General features: G+C 40.0%; 1 protein-coding gene across 1 annotated transcript in view; it reads right to left on the bottom strand.

Annotated features, from left to right (window-relative positions):
* Positions 1-24,364, bottom strand: part of CLRN1 (clarin 1) — a 40,047-nt gene extending 15,683 nt beyond the window's left edge. Inside the window, exon 1 of the mRNA XM_035277959.3 lies at positions 24,055-24,364. Within this exon, the coding sequence (XP_035133850.2) occupies positions 24,055-24,307 (253 nt within the window). The 5' untranslated portion in view covers positions 24,308-24,364. The remainder of the gene's footprint in view (positions 1-24,054) is intronic.
* Between the last annotated feature and the right edge of the window lie 215 nt (positions 24,365-24,579).

Here is a 24,579-nt window from a genome sequence, read left to right as displayed (position 1 = left end):
AAATTCTCCACATTCACCATCCTTCAATTTATCTGTGTGACCTCATTCCTCTTGGGCACTAGACAAGAAATTCAGGTTGCACAAAGTGTGGGTACTCAAAAAGGCTGTCACACTGGCCCTTTGCCCTCACTGGCAGAGGGTAGCCAGCCCACGTGATGTAGCAAAGGGCCCACTGAGCTGATAACACACTGTTGTCTGCAGATGGCAGAGCTAAGAGAGCATTGCAACACACCCTCTGAGGCCCTGGGGTTGCAGGCACCCCCACCTGGATGCCCCTGCAGGGCCTGTATGGAGTTTGCTCCAGCACTAAAGCAGCCAGCGATTCCTGCACTCGTTCATGCGTGTGCTCCCTCCTGCAAGGGGTTGAGTGGGGCAGGCTGAGTACATGGGGCACTCCTGTGCGAGTCTGTGATGGGGTCAAGAAAATATCCTGCATCAACAATAAGGTAGTTTCAGATAGTGATACATATGATGGAGTAATAAAATAGGTAATGGGACTTTGGGTGATCTCTGAGTGGATGGGGGTGGTCAGGAAAGTGAAATGAGTTCACACCTGAATGTTGAGAAGGACATCACCCATGAAGATCTAGGGGGAGAACTTTTCAGGGAGAAGGAGCACAGCTGAGGCAGGAATAAGCCAGTGCAGTGGAGCCTGGTGAATGGTGGGGAGGCAGAAGTGGGATTGTTGTGCTGGGTACTGGACCCTGGCCTATTGACCATGGTGAGGAGTTGGTTTTTTATTCTAAATGTATTAGGAAGCCACTAGAGAGCTTTAAGTAGGAGAGTGACACAGTCTCCTTCATGATATTAAAAGATCATTCTGGATGCTGAGCAGTGATCACAAGGGGGTGGGGAAGGACAAATATCCAGAAATCTAAGGGAGGCTATTTATACAGCTGAGAGATGGGGGCTGGCCTACAGTGGGAAAGGTTGTCAGATTTGGGATACATTTTGGAGATGGAAGATAGGACTTTAAAAAAAAAAGGGGGGAATCAAGATTACTCCAAAATTTTTGTCCTGAGCAGCTGAGTAAATGGTGATGCTGTTAACTGAGATAGACTAGCAGAAGAAACAGGCTTGGGCACCAGGATGGGAAGTGATGCAAGAGTTCTGTCTTAGATATTTTACATTTGAGTTATCTTAAAACCTCCAAGTAGAAATGTCAAATAGAATGTATGTTTCTGGAGGTCCAGGGAGAAGACTGGGCTGTTTAAGAGGACTGGGACTAGGGTGGAAAAGGTAAGGAAGCAGTCACTCTCCAGGGCCAGTTCTGCACGTGCATGGGCCCAGTAAAGAGTGTTTCCTTACACTTCATGTGCTGGGTGCCTCAATGACCTCTCCCTAGTCCTAGCCCTGGTATTTAAACCCATTGGAATAGACATCACCCAGGGAGAAGCTGCAGTTCGAGAGAGAAGCCCTGGGGCTCCCCCATGTATACAAGCACAGATGAGGGGAAAAGACAGCCAGAACACTGGGAAATGAGTAATTTGTGAGTTAGGAGCAGAACCATGAGTGAGACAGCAGAGGAACCAATGGAAAAAAAATGTTTCAAGGAGGAATAAGTGGTCATCTGTACAAATGCATGCTTCATGGCCGGTTGGGCTACTCCCAACCAGATGCTGGAAGCGGGTAGGAGAGAAAGTTTGTTTGGTTCAGAATAAGCCCTTCACCACTGCTGGATGTAATTAACTAACTACACATGTACATACATGAAATAAGCTTAGTGCTATCCAATAGGGAGTATCCTCTTTGTAAATACAGAGGTGTTTGGATCCTGATGGTGTTTACCAGTGTCCTCACTCAGGAGTCATGGCCAGGTCATTTGCACTACATTTCCTTTATCTTATCATAATCAGAGAAATGCACATTAAAACTGTGAGATACCATTTTCAACACATCGTGTTTACAAAGATGAAAACATTTAGCAATATCCCATGTTAGCTAGGGTATAGGGAAATGGGGACACTTGTGCATTTTTCTTGGGAGTGTAAATTTGTATAACCTCCCTTAAGGCAGCTGGGCAATATCTATAAAGCATTAAAATGCACACATCCTTTAGCTCAGCAGTTTAACTTCGAGGATTTTATCCTATGAATATTTTTGCACATGAATCCAATAAAGTATTACAAGCATATTCATTGTAGCGTTGTTTGATAATAAGAATAGGTTGAAAATAACTTACATGTTTAGCGGTAGCATATTCATACAATGAAATATTAGTCAATGATTACAAACAATGAAGCAAATCTATAACAGCATGTATGGAATTATTCATCAAAATGTGATGTGAGATGAAAAAATGAGCCCAATAAATGAAGATGGATGTGCATCATTCTGCGATTTGTGAAAAAAGCCAAAAGATAATGTGTATAATAAAAAAAAAATAATAATGTAAGCAATTATCTGATTTAATTCTCTCAACAGCCCTATGAGATAAGTACTGTTTTCAAAAACTGAGGTACAGAGGCCAGGTACCATCCCCAAGATTTATATTTAGTAATAGGAATTTGAATTCATGTTCTCATACTTAACCATCTTGTTACAGCAGCCTTGGGGACTGGCATGTGTGTCTAGGCAGAGGCTATTTCTACAAAAGTGGCAGCATTGCTTCTGAGAAGGGAGACTGAGGAACAGTCACTATGTACCTTTTTGTACTATACTTAAATTTTTTTTTTTTTTACTTTTCTGCAAGCATTTTCTATTCAGTGAATACATACTTTTAAAAAAATTGGAAGGATGAATGAAAACATAAAAATTCCTATGAGTGTTATAGATTAAAAGAAATTTAAGAGATGTATTAATAAAATGTAATGTATGGCTTTTGTTTCTGAATCTGGTTTGTGATTTGAACAAACCATTTACAAAAGGACAATTTTGAGATAGGGAAAATTGGACATGGACTGGGTATTAGATGATATTTTATTATTGATTTTATTGGTTATGTTAATGATGTGGTTGCACTTTTAAAAGTTATTATTGGTAAGAAATGATATGGATGAATGGCTGGCTGGACAGATAGATAAAGATATGTAAAGACACCCACCCATAGGCCCAAAATAAAGGGATGGAGGAAAATCTACTGAGCAAACAGCAAACAGAAAAAAGCAGGGGTTGCAATCCTAATTTCAGACAAAAAAGATTTCAAACCAACAAAGATTAAAAAAAAAAAGAAGGGCATTACATAATGGTAAAGTGTTCAATTCAGCAAGAAGATCTAACTATCCTAAATATGTATGCAGCCAACACAGAAGAACCCAGATTCTTCCACACAATAGTAGTGGGAGACTTCAGCACTTCACTGACAGTATTAGATCATTGAGGCAGAAAATTAGCAAAGATATTCAGGATCTGAACTCAACATTGGACCAAATGGATCTGATAGACCTCTACAGAACTCTCCACCCAAAACCAACAGAATATACATTCTTCTCATCACCACATGGCACATACTCTAAAAATCAGGCACATAACTGGACATAAAACAATCCTCAGCAAATGCGAAAGGACCAAAATCATATCAAACACACCCTCAGACCAGGGTGTAATAAAAATAGAAGTCAAGACTAAGAAAATTGCTCAAAACCATGCAATTACATGGAAATTAAACAACATGCTACTGAATGACTTTGGATAAATAATGAAATTAATGCAGAAATCAAGAAGTTTTTTGAAACTAATGAGAAGAAAGATACAACATACCAAAATCTCTGTTACGCAGCTAAAGCAATGTTAAGAGGTAAATTTATAGCACTAAATGTCCACATCAAAAAGTTAGATCTCAAATTAACAATCTAACATCACAACTGAAAGAATTAGAGAAGCAAAAACAAGTCAACCCTAAAGCTAGCACAAGACAAGAAATAACCAAAATCGGAGCTGAACTCAAGGATTGAGACATGAAAAACCATTCAAAAGATCAGCAAATCTCGGAGCTGGTTTTTTGAAAAAAATTAATAATATAAGCCACTGGCTAGCCTAATAAAGAAGAAAAGAGAGAAGATGCAAATAAACACAATTAGAAATGATGAAGAGAATGTTACCACTGACCCCATGGGAATAAAAATAACCATCGGAAACTACTACGAACACCTCTATGCACACAAACTAGAAAAACCTAGAAAAGCTAAATAAATTTCTGGATACATATACCTCCCAAGACTGGACCAGGAAAAAACTGATTCAATTTCTAAGATCATTATTGATCTATTTAGGGAATTAGTAAATACTCTCCATTGAAAAAAATCCCAAGACCTAATGGCTTCACAGCCAAATTCTACCAGATGTATAAAGAAGGCCTGGTACCATTCCTATAGAACCTATTCCAAAAAAATTGAGGAGGAGGGACTCCTCCCCATCTAATTCTAGGAGGCCAGCATCATCTTGATACCAAAACCTGGCAGAGACAACAAAAAAATAAACTTCAGGCCAATATCCAAGATGAACATCATGCAAAAATCCTCAACAAAATCCTTGCAAACTGAATCCAGCGGCACATCAAAAAGTGAAACCACCAGTCAAGTAGGCTTCATCCTGGGATGCAAGGTTGGTTCAACATAAGCAAATCAATGAATGTGATTCATCGCATAAACAGAACTAAAGACAAAGCCCACATGACCATCTCAATAGATGCAGAAAAGGCTTTTGATAAAATTCGACACTGCTTCATGTTAAAAACTGTCAATAGACTAGGTATTGAAGGAACATACCTCAAAATAATAGCCATATATGGCAAAACACCAACATCATGCTGAATGGGCAAAATCTGGAAGAATTCCCCTTGAAAACTGGCACAAGACAAGAATGCCCTCTCTCACCATGCCCATTCAACATGGTATTGGAAGTCCTGGCCAGGGAAATCAGGCAAGAGAAAGAAATGTATCTAGGTGGGAAGAGAAGAAGCTGAACTATATCTGTTTGCAGAGAACATAATTCTATATCTAAAAACCGTGTAGTCTTGGCCCAAAAGCTCCTTCAGCTAACAAACAGCGTCAGCAAATTCTCAGGATACACAAAATCTCTAGCATTCCTATACACCAACAACAGCCAAGCTGAGAGCCAAATCAGAAAGACAATTCCATTCACAATTACCACAGAAGAATACAATACCTAGGAATATAGCTAAGCAAAGAGGTGAGCAATCTCTATAATGAGAATTACAAAACATTGCTTGAATAAATCAGAGAAGACCCAAACAAATGGAAAAATATCCCATGCTCATGGATAGGAAGAATCAATATCATTAAAATGGCCATATTGCTCAGAGCAATGTATAGATTCAGTGTTACTCCTATCAAACTACCAATGACATTCTTCACATAACTAGGAAAAAAAATATTTTAAACTTAATATGGAACCAAAAAGAACCCAAATGGCCAAGATAATTCTAAGCAAAAAGAACAAAGCTGGAGGTATCATGTCACTCAACTTTGAAATATACTATAGGGTGACAGTAACCGAAACAGAATGGAACTGGTACTAAAACAGGCACATACACCAATCAAATAGAATAGAGAGCCCAGAAATAAGGCTCTGTACCTACAACCAGCTGATCCTCAACAAAGCTGACAAAAACAAGCAATGGGGGAAGCACTCCCTACTGAATAAATAGTGCTGGGATAACTGGCTAGCCATATGCCAAAGATAGAAACTGGACCCATTCCTTACACTGTATACGGAAATCAACTCAAGATGGATTAAAGATTTAAATGTAAAACCCAAAACTATAAAAACCCTGGAAGACAACCTAGGCAATACCATTCTGGACATAGAACCTGGCAAAGATTTCATGACAAAGACACCAAAAGCAATCAGAACAAACGCAAAAATTGACAAATGGGATCTAATTAAAATTAAGAGCTTCTGCATGTTAAAAAGAAACTCTCATCAGAGTAAACAGACAACTTAAAAAATTGGAGAAAATATTTGCAAACTATGCATCTGACAAAGGTCTAATACCCAGCATCTATGAAGAACTTAAATTTATAAGAGAAAAACAACCCCATTAAAAAGTGGGCAAAGGACATGAGCAGACACTTTTCAAAAGACATGTGGCCAATAAACATATGAAAAAAAAGCTCAACATCACTATCATTAGAGAAATGCAAATCAAAACCACAATGAAATACAATCTCACCAGTTAGAATGACTATTATTAAAAAGTCAAAAAGTAGCAGATGCTGGCAAGGTTGCAGAGAAAAGTGAACACTTACACACTGCTGGTGGGAGTGTAACTTAATTCAACCACTGTGGAAAGCAGTATGGTGATTCTGCAAAGAGCTGAAAGCAGAATGACCATTTGACCCAGCAATCCCATTCCTAGGTACCTACCCAGAAGAATAGAAATCATTCTACATGCACGCAAATGTTCATTGCAGCACTATGAAGACATGGAATCAGCCTGAATGCCCATCAGTGACAGATTGGATAAAGAAAAGGTGGCGTATATATACCATGAAATACTATGCAGCCATAAAAATGAATGAGATCATGTATTTTACGAGAAGATGGATGGAGCTGGAGGCTATATCCTTAGCAAACTAACACAGGAACAGAAAACCAAATACTGCATATTCCCACTTATAAGGGAGCTAAATGATGAGAACTTATGAACACAAAGAAGGAAACAACAGACACTGGGGTCTTCTTGAGGGTAGAGGGTTGGAGAAAGGAGAAGAGCAGAAAGAATCTGTACAACAAACCCTCATGACAAGAGTTTACCTATGTAACAAACTTTCACAGGTACCCTCAAACCTAAAATGTTTTTTTTAAAATAGATAAAATTGCTCAATTGTATTAGTCCATTCTCTCATCACTGTGAAGAAATACCTGAGATTATGCATTATTATTATTTTTTTTTGAGACAGGGTCTCACTACATTGCCCAGGCTGGAGTGCAGTGGCTCCATCTCAGCTCACTACAATCTCTGCCTCCCAGGTTCAAGCGATTCTTCGGCCTCAGCCTCCTGAGTACCTGGGATTACAGGCACCCACCAGTATGCCTGGCTAATTTTTATATATTTAGTAGAGACAGGGTTTCACCATGTTGGCCAGGCTGGTCTTGAATTCCTGACCTCAAATGATCTGCCTTCTTCAGCCTCCCACAGTGCTAAGATTACAGGCATGAACTACTGCACCCAGCCTGAGACTGGATAATTTATAAAGAGATGAGGTTTAATTGGCTTACGGTTCTGCAGGATGTACAGGAAGCATGGCAACATCAGTTTCTAGGGAGGCCTCTGGGAACTTAACAATCGTGGTGGAAGGCAAAGTGGGAGCCAACACTTCACATGGCCAGAGCAGGAGAAAGAGAGAGGGGAGGTGCCACATACTTTAAACAACCAGATTTCACGAGAACTCACTCACTATACAGTATTAAAGGGGGACAGTGCCATACTATTCACGAGAACTCTGCCCCCATGGTCCTTTCACTTCCCACCAGACACCGCTTCCAACACTGAAAATTACAGTTCAACAGGAGATTTGGGCAGGGTGACATCCAAACTGTATCATCAGCTCTGTTTGGAAGATGGCGGTAGTGGCAACATGGATGTTAAAGGTCGCAGATGTTGACCTCCTGTGGTCAGTACTTGAACTTGTCCATGCAGTCCCATCTTCCAGCAGCATAACAGTCTTCATACTTCTGGCAGTGTAGCTGGTTTTATAGGAAGGATCAACATTTCAACATTATGATGATCTGAAGGTTATAAGCATTCAGTAGAAACTGAACTTGGAATTTTGAATTTTGATCTTTTCCCAGACTGGTGATATCCAATAAGAAACTCTCAATGCTGCACCAAGTGCAGCTCCCAGTCAGTCACAGCATCATGAGGGTCAACAACCAGTACTTTACAGTGTCCTGTGTTGCCAGGTGATTTGGCTCAGCTCTAGGCAACATGTGTCCTGAGCACATTTAATGTAGGCTAAGCTAAGCCATGATGTTCAATTGATTAGGTGTGTTTTGTTTTGTTTTGTTTTGTTTTGTTTTGTTTTGTTTTGTTTTTTGAGATGAAGTCTCATTCTGTTGCCCAGGCTGGAGTGTGATCTCGTCTCACTGCAACTTCTGCCTCCTGGGTTCAAGTGATTCTCCTACCTTAGCCTCCTGAGTAGCTGGGATTACAGGTGCCCGCCACCACACCCTGCTAGTTTTTGTATTTTTAGTAGAAACAGGGTTTCACCATGTTGGCCAGGCTGGTCTTGATCTCCTGACCTCATGATCCACCCGCCTTGGCCTCCCAAAGTGCTGGGATTACAGGCATGACCCACCGCGTTGGGCGATTCAGTGTATTATCAACTTAACGATATTTCAGCTTATGATGGGTTTATCAGGAAGTAACATCATCATAAGTCAAGGTTCATCTGTACTACAATAACCTGCCTTCTGGAGCCTCCCTTACACTCAGTCAGCTATTGACTTGGTTTTTACTAGTGATTACTAAAAAAAAAAAAAAAAGAAAACAAAAGAAAAACTCTGATTCCATTCATCTCCCCACCTGTTAAAAAGATGACTACTTCATCATCTTTGATAGGGTGGCTAGGTTAAGCTTGTCCGAAAATTGAGGGTTGTTGCCGAATTGAAACAAACACAGAAAGAAGTTGCACTGATTTACCTCTTGGAGAAGCCAGAAGCTAAAATAAATTATCATGTGGAGCAGTTTAATTCTTATGAAATCTCTGAAATTCTCACTCTGGTGAGAACATCACCCAGTGGGACACTAATCCCTGCATGCTAAATTTACACTTTATCAGGTTTCTTCTTTTTCTTCTTCCTTTTTAATCAAAAATCCCTGAGTCTGCAATGACCAGCCAGAACTCTGGTAACACCCTTCTGTTTTCTGACCAACACTAATATGACTTTTCCTTGGTTGAAGCTGAGAGCAGACCATTCAAATAAATACTGAGAGATTTCACTTCAATGATGTTGGATATTGTGTATCTAGGAGGTAGACTTGCTTGGTCTTTCTGTTCTTTTAGATTTAGGATTACAGCACAGAGAAAGGATTTGAACATTTTGATCTGTGAAGTAGTTCAAAGTAGTCATTGATCCAGCAAGTCGCTTCTGGTCTCCAGAAAGTACTTGATTAGCTATTGACAACTGAAAGGGCGTTATTTATTAAAACACACAGCCAATGCCACATTAGTAACTTAACTTTCTGTGCATTCAGAATTATCCTCCCTCTCTTTCATTCTTTTATCTCTGATTTCTTCGCTCTATGAGTCAATGTGTGTAGGTCTCCTCATCCTTACACCATCCCAGACCCCTAATTGCCCTTCTTTTCTCTCCATTATCACCAAACTTCTTCAAAGAGCAATATACAAGTAATAACAATAAGAAAAAAAACCAGCCAATAATTATAAAACATTTGCTATGTTTCAAGTACTTTATTTTTTTCTTTAAGATGGAGTTGTGCTCTGTCATCCAGGAAGTGAGTGGAGCCCACTGCAGCCTCCACCTCTGGGGTTCAAGTGATTTTCCCACCTCAGCCTCTTGAGTAGCTGGGATTACAAGCAGGTACCACCACGCCCAGCTAATTTTTGTATTTTTGGAAGAGACTGGATTTTACCATGTTAACCAGGCTGGTCTTTAACTCCTGGCTTCAAGTGATCCACCTGCCTCAGTCTCCCACAGTGCTAAGATTACAGGCGTGAGTCACCACGCCCAGCCAAGTACTTTATATACATAACACAAATTAGCACATTTAATTCTAACAATATGAGGAAGGTATTATTTTATCCTCAATGTACAGATTTCAAACAACCAAGGCACAGAGAAGTAAAGTAACTTGCCCAAAGTATACACTGGCATTGATTTTACTTTTTCCTTCCTATTTTTAAGATTAAAGTAAAATTAGCAGAGCGTAAAAATATCCCTTTTTAGTGTACAGCTCTGTGAGTTTTGACAAATGCATGCAGTTGCATAACCCCCACAGTAATCAAGATATAGAACAATTCCCCCATTCTAAAAACTCCCCCTACCCCCACCAGGAAATTTTGCCCCTTTGCAGTCAACCCATCCTCTATTCCCAGCTCCATATTTGTAACTCTATAAGAAACTGCAAAGTGTTTTCCAAAGTGGCTATACCATTCACCTTCCCACTGGCAATGTACGAGAGTCCTAGTTGTTTCACATTCTGGCTGGCACTTGGCAGGTTTTTAAGTGGTAGACATTTAACAGATATGTAGTTTATCTCCGTGTTGTTTTAATTTGCATTTCCCAAGTGTCCAATGATATTGAGCATCTCTTTGTGAGCTTATTTGCCTTCCATAGGTCATATTTGATGATGTGTTCATATCTGTAGTGCATTTCTTATTGAATTGTTTATTAGAGTTTTGAAAAGTCTTTATGCATGCTAGATACAAACCCTTTATCAGATAAGAAATTCACAAATATTTTCTCCATCTGTGGTTTGTATTTTCATTCTCTTATCAGTGTCTTTTGAAGAGTAGTTCTTATTTTTATGAACTCCAATTTATCAAGATTTTTTATGTTTCGTGTTTCAAATGTCAAATCTAAGAAGTCTTTGCCAAATGCAAGGTCACAAATACTTTGTATGTTTTTCTTCCTGAAGTTTTTAGTTCTAGATTTACATTTACATCTGTGATCTATTTGAGGTTATTTTTGGTATATGGTACAAGTTTGAGTCAAGGTTAATTTTGTAATTTTATATATAGATATCCAATTGTTTCAGAACTTAGAAAGTTGAACATAGACTTAACATGTAACCCAGGAATCCCATTGCTAGGTATTTACCTAAGAAAGTTGAAAACATGTGTCCACACAAACATCTATATGCAAATGTGTATTCATATTTTCCCAAAACTGGAAACAATATCCATTGACAGGTGAATGCATAAACAAGCTGTGGCCCATCCATGTGATAAAATACTAGTTAGCAATAAAAAGATACTGTTACTCACAATATCACAGATAGATCTGAAATACTCTATGCTAACTCAAAGAAATCAGACTCAAGAGGCTGCATGCTGCATGATTCCTTATATATGACATTCTGGAAGAAGCAAAATAAGGACAGAAAACAGATCAGTGGTTGCCAGGGGGTTGGGGGTAGAGGAGGAGATGGACAAAAATGGGACAGGGGGAACTTGAGAGTGTTGGACGTGTTCTATATCTTGGTTGTGGTGGTCATTATAGGTCAATATGCATTAGTCAAAATTCATAGACCTCTAAATCTAAGAAGGATGAATTTTACTGTATGTAAATGATGCCTTAATAAATCCAACTGAAAACAAATCAAAGCTGAGTGGAAAGAGTTTTGGGAGGAATTCAGTGCAATGGAGATACAATAATAGTAGTAAGAGGGGATGACAGGACCCAGTATGTTTTTGTTTCGTTTTACTGTATTTTTAGAAGTTGAAGGACCCGGGTTGGCAATTGAAATGGAATTTCAAATTTCCTTATTAAAAAAAAGAATTGATCCAGCATACTTGGGGGATTGTCAGCATGTTACACGGAGACTGACTCCTGTTTAATAGTAGGTTTCAAGTTCCAGATTTGGAAAAAGAACTGACTGCACACCTGAGCATGACAAAGCTCTTTTCTGTTAGCAGAGAAGGGGGATTGAAGGAAGATGGATTTTCTTCTTACCCTGTTTCTGTTAGTTTTTTGCAAAGCCCAACTGTCTATGGATAACTGTCTACATCTTTTTTTTATGAACAACACTGTAACAATAAAATTAAAATTGGAATTTCACCCATACTCTTACCAATATAAAAACAAAATTTTTCTTTTTGTTCCTTTGAAATCTTCGTTCTTCTTACATTTCCTATATTACTATTATCACAATGCAGTTTTGAGATCACCTTCTGTTCTTTTCACTCAGCATATAAGCATTTTCTGTGTTACACATATTGTCTTCATAACTATCATTTAGGTAACTGCATGAGTTTTCTGCCAAACGATGCTCTGCAATCTGTTAGGTCATCTCGTATCGTTTCAGTATGACAGCTCATGCTTCCAGGAACATCTCTAAGCACATACCTTTTTCTTTTTTATTTTGGAGATGGGGGATAAGTGGGAATAACCTTTCTGGGTGAATTCCCAGGAAAGGAATTACTTGGGTAATCGTGCTTTCTAGAAGAATGCCAGTCGTCATATAGATGCAAGGGAACCTCAAGAACACGAGTGGCATTTTGTAATACATATATTAAGCTCTACTTTTTCAACCCTGATTCAAAGCTTGATTCCCTCTCCACAAGGTCTGGAAAGCAGAGATTTCTGACAAGATACCTAGTCAGAAACAGAGAGCTAGAAAAAACTAGTCACTGGGTTCTCTTTCCTAGTAGCAGAACAGAAGGCATCTAAGTCACAGGAGAGAGAAAACAAAACAGGAGATCCATGCTGCATGCCCTGGCGTGCAGACAGAGGCTGTCATATCCTCATTTTGCTCCAGTCTGCTATTATGAAACAGAGCCGAGTAAGTCGTAAGCTAATGACTTGGAGTGAAAACAGTGACAGGGATGCTCTCGTGGGAAAGCTGCCCTCCTGCAGTCATTTGGTGGGGCGCTCTATTTTGGGGCTGTGATCCTTGCCTTCCTGCCCTACTCTCCTGCTCAAATGGGGAGACCCCTGAGCCTCTAATCTATGGGTCCCCAATCTGCAATGCCTTTTCTAGATTTTTCCTCTCTGTCCCTTGTCAGATATTCCAAACCTCCCCTACTCTTAAGCATATATCACACTCCACCTCCATTTCTCTTAGTCTATGAACCTGGCTTACAAAGTGCTCAAAAATATCTTGTGAACTAAACTCTCTCATTTCACAGAGAAAGGTTAGGCTATCACGGAATGCCCTCAGCTCGACAGAACCCCATTGCCACCCGTCTACATGTTCTCCATGGTGCATGCCCAACCTTCCCGTTATTCTTAGGGGAAGAAAAGTTTTCTCTTCTCCAAGGCTAGGCTTTCTCCCTGTGCTCTGAGACTCATCCTTTCTCATCTTTGCAGGGAACTTTCTACTTTACTATTTACCCTCCCATTTTTCTTCAGCCTTTTCCTCCCTGCTGTTCCATTTTCTTAGTACAGAATTATACTCAAAGTCTTCCCATTGTACATACACCCCATCCCACCCCACCCCAGCCACAGCCTGGTCTTAGAAATCCTCTGGCTAGTTCCTGATCTCAGTTTGTCCGTTTTGTACCTGTAACATTTATCTCTGCATCCTCATCTCCCAGTCCCTCCTTAGCCCTTTCAGGGACCTCCCTTCCTCACTATTTCAAGACTGCTTTGGAAAAGGTCCCCTGTGGTATTCTGGCTGTAACATTCAAAGGACCATCTTCAGTGTCTCCCATTTGACATCTCTGTGGCATTTAGGTGTGTTGACGTTTTCCTTGGTGAAGGTCTGTTTTCCTAAGGTTTCACCTCACTGACTCTCCCCTCCATCTCCTTGGCAGTCTCCCCTCTCTGCCCATTCATATTAGTGTTTTCCAGGGCACCCCTTTGTCTACCTTCTTGTTCAATTCCCCTCCCTGGGAAATACCACCTTCCGTTATGGTTCCAACTATGGCCTCTAATCTGCTGCTTCCCACTTCTCTACCTCTACCCCAGGCCTCTCTCAAAACCTGTAAGTTGGTATGACTGATGGACATCTCTGGTTGACGTTCCACAAGTGATCAAATTAAACATGACCAAAAATCATTTCATACTCCCCCTCAACTTTTTCCTTCTGTATTCCTTATCTCAGAGAACCTAACAACTGTCCATCCAGCAGAAACCTGGGCTCATCTCTGTCATCAATTTCTGTTGGTTTCTGTTTTGAATATTTTGGAAATATTTCCCTTTCTATTTCTCTGCCAATGATTTGGTTTAGACCCTCAAATATTGGAGGAGACTTCTGACAGGGCCCCACTTCTCTTCTGATTTTCTTCCAATCCATCTTCTGTCCCGTCACATAGCTGCTTGCCTTTCTTAAATGGCTTCATGTTGTCCGCAAGATAAACTTAACTGCCTGACAATGAACAGGGTCTGTCATGTTCTGGTTCCTGCCTTCCTCTCCAGCCTTACTTTTTCCCTCCTCCACACTCTGACGCATCGTCTTTACTAGGGCCACAATAGGCTCTTTGCACGTTTGCCTATGCTGTTCATTTACTTGGAATGTTTCTTCAATGCCATCTAATGAAATTTACCTCATCTTTAAGAAGTTTCCTCTAAATTTCCTGTGCCTATTCCTCACAGAGAGTCTCTCTCCTTCCTGAAGCTTTCATAGCAAATACAATAATTGTGATGATAATGAGGGCTGCTCAACCATCCATAGTTCATGGTAGGATTTGCTCAGCTTGACCTCTCTGAAGTTAGATGTGACTGTGTAACAAGCCTTGGCCAATAAAATGTAAGTGAAGGTGGCATGTGTCAGTTCCAGGTCAGAGAATTTAATTGCCGGTGTGAGAGCCCCCACAACTCTTTCTCTGTTAAAGTAGCTGTCCACATTCCAGATGGTGGCCGTATCCTGGAATGAAGCTCCAGCCAATCTCCAAGAAATATGAATCACAAGCCAGAAACACGTCTTTGTTGTTTCAAACCTATAAAGTTTAAATTTGCTTGTTAAAACATAACCAAGCCCATCCTGGATGATATGCTAGTACAGCTCTCCCAAGTGGCTGGTCATTTCAAAACACTTCTGCTAGATTCTGTGTTGTTGAACAAGTATCCTCTAATTCCTTTCACATTCTCAGAGGCTACCAGAAGATTTAGGCACACCATGGGCTCTCAATGATCTTTTTAGGGGAGGGAGGGGTGGGAGCATTAAAGGCATGTATACTCTTTAACTTACAAATAATTTGTCTCACATGTCAAGTAATGTTATTTTCAATAGGTTACAGCCAGGTGTGGTGGCTCATGCCTATAATCTTAGCACTTTGGGAGGCCAAGGCGGGTGGATCACCTGAGGTCAGGAGTTCAAGACCAGCCGGGCCCAACATGGTGAAACCTCGTCTCTACTAAAAATAGAAAAATTAGCCGGACACAGTGACGGATGCATATAGTCCTAGCTACTTGGGCAGCTGAGGCAGATGAATCGCTTGAGCCTAGGAGGCGGAATTTGCAGTGAGCAGAGCTTGTACCACTGCATTCCAGCCTGGATGATAAAGTGAGATTCTGTCTCAATAATAATTAAAAAAAAAGTTACTGGAGAGTAATGAGATAAAAAGTGTTTTTACTAACTGCTAATTATGTTCCTTTATTGTCTGCCATTAATCTGTGTTTTATTTGATATTTCTAAATGTATGGTTTTCATTTCAGTTGCCTTAACATTTGTTTTACTTCTATCTGCTGGGGTTTTCTATTATATTTTGTTCTGAAACTTTGTTATCCGTTTATCTATTACTGATTCCAGTCTAACAGTCACATCTCTTATCCTACAAATCCTAAAAATCCTAGTAAATTCAGCGTAAGTCTATATTTAATGGCGTTCAGGAGCCTCGGGCAGTTGGAATACTATGCACCACCAAAGCACAATGGAGGGAGGTGCTGGTAGGAAGAGAGATGAACAGCCAGGCATTAACTGAGCAGCAGCATGGCGGGTTGGACAGAGCGTGGCTTTTGGAGTTAGGAAAGTCTGCGATGAATCTGACTTTGCCATTTACTATGCTGGTCTCTATGCCTCAGTTTTCTTAACCATCAGCATAGATGATAAAAGAAAGAAATCACAGAGCTTACAAGAAACACAAGTGAGACCATTTATGCGGAAGATCTCTGTAAATTTTATGTAATTGCCTAAATATTTTTTAACATCGTGAGGAGAGCAGCAGAATTGTGTTTCCTCTGAGAAGAGTGGGGAATGTAAGAACTCAATGTGGTGAAAATCCCAGGAGGAATCACTGAGGGTGGGTGAGAGGGATTTAGCCCGCGGGTGGTCAGAGTACATGTCTCTGCATTGGGACCAAGGAATACTCCACAGGAGTCCTTGGAATACATGGAATTCTGGCAAACTTTCTATCCTGTAGCTCAGTCTTTTACCTTTTTTCCTGACCAGGTGGGTGACTGTGCTATAAATAATGCTGGAACTTTGGATTTATGGTTAATTACTTGTTTGAACCCAGTTACATACTTTCCTCACAGTCTGATATATTGCTCTCATTCTGGCTTTTATTTCCCTTGAGCAATTTCTTGGACAACCTCTGTAATGGCTGGTCTAAAATGATCTCTGGACTGATAACATATCTCTAAGGAGAACCCCTGAAAGTCTGTTTGGAAGGACCACAGCCCTTCCACAGGAGACAGGCAGATGGTGGTCAAAAGTTAACTTTATTTCTGATAAAACCATTAGAGAGCATAGCTTAGATCTTCCATCAAGTTCCCCAAATTAAGCAGCCTCACCCACGCAGTCACAGACAGGGCCAGACAGCTGAAGGCCTCCCTGTCAAGGAGAGAGCTGACTCCTTTAATCCAGCCAGTTGGTGAGCAGGCTCCTGTAACTGGTGGGCAGCGTTGGAAACAGGGGAAGCCACGAGGGCTGACAGCCAAGTATGCTCAGTTTCTTACTGCAAATTCATCAGATTACTCATTGCCCTGAGGCCGGGTGTCTGTGGACAAGGCATAAATGCCTTCGTGAAAGTGGAAGCCAAAGATCCCAGCTTAACTTTTGATCAGAAAACTGCCCAACTGTGTGGAAGAAATGCTAAATCCTGCTCCTTCCCCCTGCCTTCCTCTTCGTGGCTTCCCCCTTCCCTAACAGTATGCGCTTCTAACACTTGGCCTCACCTGTCTTGGCCACCATCCACCTCAGTCATTCTCAGCCTTGGCTGCACATTAGAGTCCCCTGAGGAACTTTTAAAGTATTCCAGTGCTCAGGTCCTGCCCCCCGAGATCCTGATTCAATTGGTCTGGGATGGAGCCTCAGCATCAGTAGTTTTAAGGACTCCCCAGGTGCTTCTAAAGTGCAGCCAGAGTTACGGACCACTGATCTAATCGTTTTGGTTTCATCAACCCTTTTTGCCTTCATCTGGCCAGATGTAAAATGCAGAAAAGGCCATCTGCAAAGCTCTCAGAATGAAGGCAGCCTCTGATAATGATGTCAGCAGTGGTGCAGCAATTTCTTCCTAGATTAAAGCTACTAAGGCAGTTTCAGAGGTCCTGTTTTTTGTCTCAACTTGTCCTTCTCTACATAAAAGGATGTGTTTTTTTTTTAAAAAAAGTATTTGGCCCCTTGCTGCTCAGCTATTCATTTTCTTGAAAGGGAATAAGAGGGAAGATTTCTTTCTTCTTACAGAAATGCTCTTGACATGCTTTCCCCTCAGTTTATCTGCAGCAGTCATTATGAAAATCCAGTAAAAGACATTCTCTGACATCAGCTCAGTGCATTCATCTTATTTAATATCACCCATAATCTCACACTCAGGTATTGAGCCAGGCTTCTGAAGGCTATGTGGTCAGGTTGAATTCAATCCATGACCCCAGCACTTAAAAGAAGGAGACCTGATGTTATGATAAAACTATTCAAAATCTGATTTTCTCAGCCCCTTACCTGAATTTCTCTTAGCTGAAGTGTATTCACCTCACTCAAGGCTATTCAGAGGCAGCCCCATCAGTGAGTCTTAATCACCCATGGTGGCTTAGGGAGGACAGCTGCTGTGGCACATATGTGTCTCTGAGAGCAGAACCCATTTAACTGCTCCTAATCCACAGGGGTATGATTATGTTGGGGTAATAACTCCTGAGAATGGCTTTGCCACAGCTATAACATGCTGAGAGGGAGCAAAGTATGAACCCTGCATAAATTAGTGTACCAGGTACGAAGTTGGCTATGAGTCAGTCCTATCATACCTCTAATAAGAGTGTATCTCACTATGGACAATTGTGTTTAGCTCCATGATGAGAGGTAAATTTGTCAGTTCAATGTATATGAATTTTGTTTTTTAAAAATACACCTATAACTTTATGAAACCCCTAATATGTTTCAGAGATAAAAATGAACTTTTATTTTTTTCAAACAAGATTTTTTTTTCTTGAAACAAAAGTTCACTCTTGTTGCCCAGGCTGGAGTACAATGACACAATCTGAGCTCACTGCAGCCTCTGCCTCCTGGGTTCAAGTGATTCTCCTGCCTCAGCCTCCTGAGTAGCTGGGATTACAGGCATGTGCCTCCATGCCTGGCTAATTTTGTGTTTTTAGTAGAGATGGGGTTTCATCATGTTGGTCAGGTTGGTCTTGAAATCCTGACCTCAGGTGACCCTCCTGTGTTGGCCTCCCAAAGTGCTGCCATTACAGGCATGACCCACCAGGCCTGGCCTCAAACAAGATTTTAATTGATGCTACAATTCTGTCCCCTTGGCTCTTAATACAATACTAGTTTTTGAAATGAATCAAATTCTATGTGCCTGCTTTTCTTTTGGTCCTTGACTCTGTTAAAAGTGTTCATGTCACCTCAGGAAAGAGTCTGCCATTTTGTTAATAGCTGTGGTAAAATCACTGCTGTGGCCAAAGTAGCTAACTGAAGATCATACCATGAAGATTGCAGTCGGCAGGGATCCTAAATTAGCTAATCACACATGTGATCGGATATCTCTGCCTTATACCTAAACTGCCAACATTAAGGTAATAAAATTACATAACCCAAAGATTGACCATAAGCATGTGACTTCCTCAACCAATATTATTAAACAGGCTTGACTTGGCTATTTTCCCTTGCAAGGATCAAAGATTAAGATTTAGACATCGGGGTCACTAAAATGTGAAATAAAAAGGCAATAACTGAATTCAAGTCATAAGGCCAAGTACTCTCAGATGGATACATGAGAACCAGCTTTTGTGAGGTTTCAATAGTATTCTTAAAATAGATGGTGAAACTGAAGGATAATCTTACATATTTTATCTCTTTGTATCCTTTTTTCGTATTCTAAGGGTGCAAAATGTGGCAGAGGAAAGAGCATGACCTATCATATGCATCTGAATTGGAATCCCAAGTCTGCTACCTACTAGCTACGTGACTTCGGAAAATTGTTGTGACCTCTCTGTTTCCAGTTTCCATATGTCTTTAAGAGAAACAGCATTATAACATCTCCCATGTAAGGGTTGTAGATAATACATACAAAATGCCTGGCACCTATGAGGCACCCAATAAATGGGCAGCTGAAATACTATTTATTTGAATATTGCTTTTATCAATATCATTCTATCAATATCATAATATTGGTAAAAGTTATTCAATATTAATGACTATACACTAATAGACTTTTATCATTCTCAAGGTCTAATCTTCTGTGAGTGGCAGAGACTCACCCCATATTTTTTTCTTCTGGGAAGTCTTAAAGTCCTTGAGGAAGATGAGTCACCTACAGCAATTAGAAAAGAAAGCAGAGCAGCAAATTGTGAGAACAGTTGTGGCGTCATCCTCCAAGAGGTAGAGTTAGTACACCAGGGTTAAGTTCCAGAAGTGCCACTTAGGACCTGCCCCGTCAGACTCCTCTTCCTCTCCCAGGTAGGCTCAGATCAGTGATTTTGCTACTATTAGGGTGTGGGATGATTAAAGGGAAGGAAGGTATATGGGTGTGCATGTGCACACGTGTATACATGCAAAATTATAATTCTTGAACAATGTTGATTCGGCAGTTTTTCATATGAATATGGAAAGATAGTTATTAGTGGAAGGGAGAAATAATAATTCTTTTTCTAGAGTAGGCAGGCAGAACCAGAAGTTCCTTTCCCTCAGAGTCAATTTCCCCATATTCCTCATCGATTGGAGGATAATTTCTGCCAAGTTCCTCTTCTGGGTAAAGAATACCCTTGAAGAGGCCAGGCACAGTGGCTCAAGCCTATAATCCCAGCACTTTGGGAGGTCAATGCAGGAGGATTGCTTGAGCCCAGGAGTTTGAGACCAGCCTGGGCAACCCCATCTCTACAAACAATTTTTTTTAAAAGTTAGCCAGGTGTGGTGGCACATGCCTGTGGTCCCAGCTACTCAGGAGCAGGGGCAGATCAGGTCAGCAGTAGACAAGAGTCACACTTGGAGGAGACCGTGGAGATAGAGAGTACCAGATCTCAGTGACAGGCACTGAACCCCTGAGCCCCAACTATTTCATCGCAACATGTGTTTGAGAAGCCACCTGCTTGCTTACAGAAGTAGTTTCAACATTTATCTCCAATCTGGGTCAAATGCTTCATTAATAAAGAAATTCTGCTTTTCTAAAATATGAAATGAACTAATTTCTGTTCAGCTTTTTATGAATTTTCAATCATGAGGTTCAAATTAAAATGCTTTTCAAAGTATGACTAAAGTTGCAAGCTGTGATACATAATCGGTGAAATTTTATTTTTCACATTTTAAGAAAATAATTCCATATGTTTTTACCAGCTCATTGAACTTTCTTGGCAATGAATAGATCAGTATATCTAGGAATGATTGATACCATATGATTCTTTGATGATATTCTGCAGTCTTTCAAATCACCAAAACAGAAACCCACACACACATACTGAACTCAAAATTGGTGGTTTTTGTCTTGATGGCTACATTTAGAGTTTAAACATCATCATTAAAATTTCGCAAGTGACATATCAAGAAAAATTAAGCCCACCAGTTGTGTCTCTTTGAAAGGAAAACATTCCTTCATTATAATGAATGAAATTGTGTGCTAGGTATGAATGCTGGTGACCTCTAGGAAATGAACCGCTGACCCATAAGTGGATGAGAATCAGCCAGAGTAAATGAGGCAGAAGTTTTCCCAGCGTAACTGTGCATGCTGGCAGGGCAGATTCTTGTTATAATTAAAAGAGCTAGAGTGGTCAATAGGGAACATTTAATAGGAACAAACATGACTACATTGCCAAACTATTTTTCTAGTCCATTCTTTATTCTCATGTTATGCCATATATCTGGCTTTTAAAATGACAAGCATTGTACATGAAAATAACACACATGGACTTGTACAGCAGAACTCAGGAAAAATTCACTTAGAATATGAACACCATAATGGGCAACTTGTTCAGAACAAATCTCCATCTAAATCTGTACTGACCAATACAGTAGCCGTAAAAATGAGCACGTGACCCTATGCAAATCAGACAATGCCTCCTCCAGCCTCTGCATATATACCTGGCTGGTGTCCACAGCACTTGGGGACCTCCTCTTTCAGCTTTGGAGCCCCCCTCCCTCTGTCTCTGTACGGGGGAGCCTCTTCCTTCTGCTTTCTCTTTTCTTTCTTGCCTGTTAAACTCTCTGCTCCTTGAAACCACAAAAAAGCACGTGAAATGTGGCTAAACTGAATTAGATATAATGTAAATGTAAAATACACTCTAGATTTCAAAGGCAGCATCAAGAAAAAGAAAGAATGTAAAATGTCTCAATAAAGTTTTATTGATTACATGTTAAAATGACAATACTTTGGTTATCTTGGGTTTTAAAAAATATCATTAATTTCATCTGTTTGTTTTTACTTTTGTTTCCTCATGTGGCTACCATGACATTTAGAAATACATATGTGACTTGCATTTGTGGTTTGTAGTATATTTTTATTGGGCAATGCTGATCTAAATGAAAAGTTTAGGTAAGCAAAATAGTGTTTATCCACCTAACAGAATTGAAATATACCTTTTAACTGGTGATAACTTGACAACGTGAAGAAAACTGCCCACGAAGTGATTGTTAGCTTAATCAGTTGCCGTTTTCATTCCTCCTACGCTGGTAAGATTCTGCAAATTCAAATGTTTGCTTAATAACTTTCTAAAGGCACAATAAGAAAGAGGACATTCTGGGAAATGAATTGTGCACTAATTATAAGTTGAGCTCTGGAAGAAACAGAAGAGTCATCCTCCTGAGCTCTCTGGAGGTCCTTGATTTTTTTCTCCAAAGAAGCCACTACCGAGAAAATGAGGTTTGACCTTCTACTAATTTATATGAACAGGGCTTATACATTTCTATCAGGAACAACATCAGAGGATTCTCATCCAAGCAAACGTTGATGAAATATCCTTGACAGGATAATGACATTTTGAATGGAAAAAATGTGAACTGTGAAGCTGCATTGCAATGGGAGTATAAACTTTGAGGGTGCAACATGTCCCAAAGGCATGTTGATTAGGAAGTTTTAACACCGAAAGGGGTGTTTATTTAAATGAATATTATGCTCTTTGGGGAGTCCATTGGATTTATTTTTTTTTCATTTTCCCAACTCTCTCTCATGCTGCATTGAAAAATATACCTTTATGCTTAGGGGGAAAAAAGCTATACTGTAAGTATTCTTTGCTGGGCCTCACCAATATGAGATTTTAACATGTATAGTATATACTGTACACTTAATATGTATAGTCTATTGTATACAGAGGGAGTTGTCAGAACAAACAAGTAAATGGAAGATTTTCTTCACTAGGCTGGGGGAGAAGGTTAGGGGTATCTGGGAACTAATGCAATTCTGTGAGATAAGTAAGGGTACTGTTTAAACCCCACCAGTTCTGTGAGTCCTCACAGAAAGCAAGGGGAGGGGCACCCAATTAGAACAACTTCATCCTAGACAGAACCAGCAGAGGACACAACTGCAAAAGTCATTCACTCAACCCCGGAAGAATGTGGCTGTGTGAGGATTAAATGAGACAAAGCAGACAACGTGCTTAGTATGTAGTAAGAGTTCAGAAAACGTCTTATTATTGTTTTGAAACATATCCGAAGTTTATCTTCATTTCACTGTAGAGAATGTAAAGCCTCCAGAAAATTCGACAGTACCCGCTCTGCTTTTGTCTAAATTCATTTGTGAGAAGCTTTACTCACGCTGTGGCTGCCAGTGACTCATGGTTAAATCATCTCTCATCTTTTTTCCTTTTCGGTTGTTTGATACAGTTGCATATCACATGACACTCTGTTTTGTCTCCTTTCTCCCCCTTCCCCAGGAAAACTAAGCAACTCTAACAGCCCCATTGCCTTAATGAATAAAAGCCATTGAGTGAAAAGAACTGGTATCCACTTCATCAATTAAAAAGCTGACGAGTAGTTCTTGGAAATGTTCTGGAGCCCTATGAAAATTCATATCACTTAGTAACCTATGTGAGCTGAAGGCTGGTGTCCAGTGACTGCTGAGAAGATAGGAGGAATGTTACAGAAATATAAATAGACCAGCACTGAAATTTAATTAGGCAGTGCATCTGTTAATAATAAATTCAATTAATTTAGCCTTCTACCTATACTAGAAGGGGAAAAAACCTGTGCAAAATCATAATTCATTCTAAATGCTTCAACTGGTAACCTCCTTTCCTGAAGAGTGATTTATGCAGTAATTTACTGACTGTGTCTTCTTAGATTGTTCCGAACCAGCCCTTCCGAAATAATAATAACTTCTGAATGTGTGTTGTAGGAGATATAACAAACGACTTCTTATTAATTTTCATTTAATGAGTTGCCTATTCACATGGTAATTTTAAAAAATTCTCTTCTTAAGATAAACAGGTTATAAATACTGTGGTTAGCTCTTCCATTTCACAAAAATCACGACAAGAAAATCTCTCTCATTCTCTACATGATTTGCAGGTCAATCAGTTTAAAATTTTCTATACTAAATAGGCATCTATTTCTTTCCCAGTTAGCACAGAAGATCATTTTAAATTTCTACAGCCAAATGATTCCAAATTGGTTAAAAATGAAAACTGAATATTTAGCAGCAGCAAAGGTCATAGCAGGAATAATGGAAGGAAGCGGGGAGCAGGAAATGAGATCGTGAAAAAGGTGGCAAAGGAGGTAGGGTTAAGTAAGGCACCCAGGACCGTGTCTCTCTTCATAAAGAACAAAAGGCATAAAGATAATTTTTTACAGCTTTTCTACTTACCCAAGTTCACTTTTTAAAAACTCCATAATTTCTTAACGTAAATATTAACCTTAAGAATCCTAATTGCTAATCTTTCCAAACACCTTAATTATGTAACAATGAACTCTGTTATCATAATAAAAAGTATAAAGTAATGAAAACAAATAATAAAAATTAGGAAGAAGAAATAGCTCAGAGCCTTATGTTTTTACATGGTGCATACCAGTTTAAAAACGGGGCAAAACTCTTAAATATAATTCCTCGCAATACCTGGAAGAGTCTGCTTAAAGTATTAAATAATTCACATGCAATTGCTACTTACATGAAAACCGAAAGGGCCTTGCTCCTAACCCACACTGCCTCACGCCCTCTCCGTGGAAAAGCCCGTACTGCATTTCACCCATAAACTTGTCCAGCTCCTGTCCTGAGGCATTGACGAGCAGCGCTCCCGTTTTGCAGAGGACAGTGGTTTTGATCCACAGCGGTGTCCCCAAGGCTGTTACAACTCCGAGGGCACATGCAAAGCTTAACACTCCAGCCATGCAAAAAATGATTTTCTTCTGTTGGCTTGGCATGATGAGAAACAGCCTCTGTGAGGGCGAGGTTTTAAACACAAGACCTTTGTGAGCAATGGGAAGGGACTGCCCCTGTGACTGCATTTATTACAGAAGCTGAATGGACAGATCCCAGCTGAAAAGGCAACTTCACCATCGACGGTTCTCGCCAGGTTAAGTGTCAGTAGATGAAGGTCTCTTCATCACTCGTCCTTGGTTTTTCTCCTTTTCTGCTGCTGCTTCTCCCTAATTGGAAATCTTTGGACTAAGAATCTATACGACAAAAGTCTTTC

The sequence above is a fragment of the Callithrix jacchus genome, chromosome 17 (assembly GCF_049354715.1).
Source record: "Callithrix jacchus isolate 240 chromosome 17, calJac240_pri, whole genome shotgun sequence".
NCBI lineage: Eukaryota > Metazoa > Chordata > Mammalia > Primates > Cebidae > Callithrix > Callithrix jacchus.
This window is presented reverse-complemented; position numbering and strand designations above follow the sequence as displayed.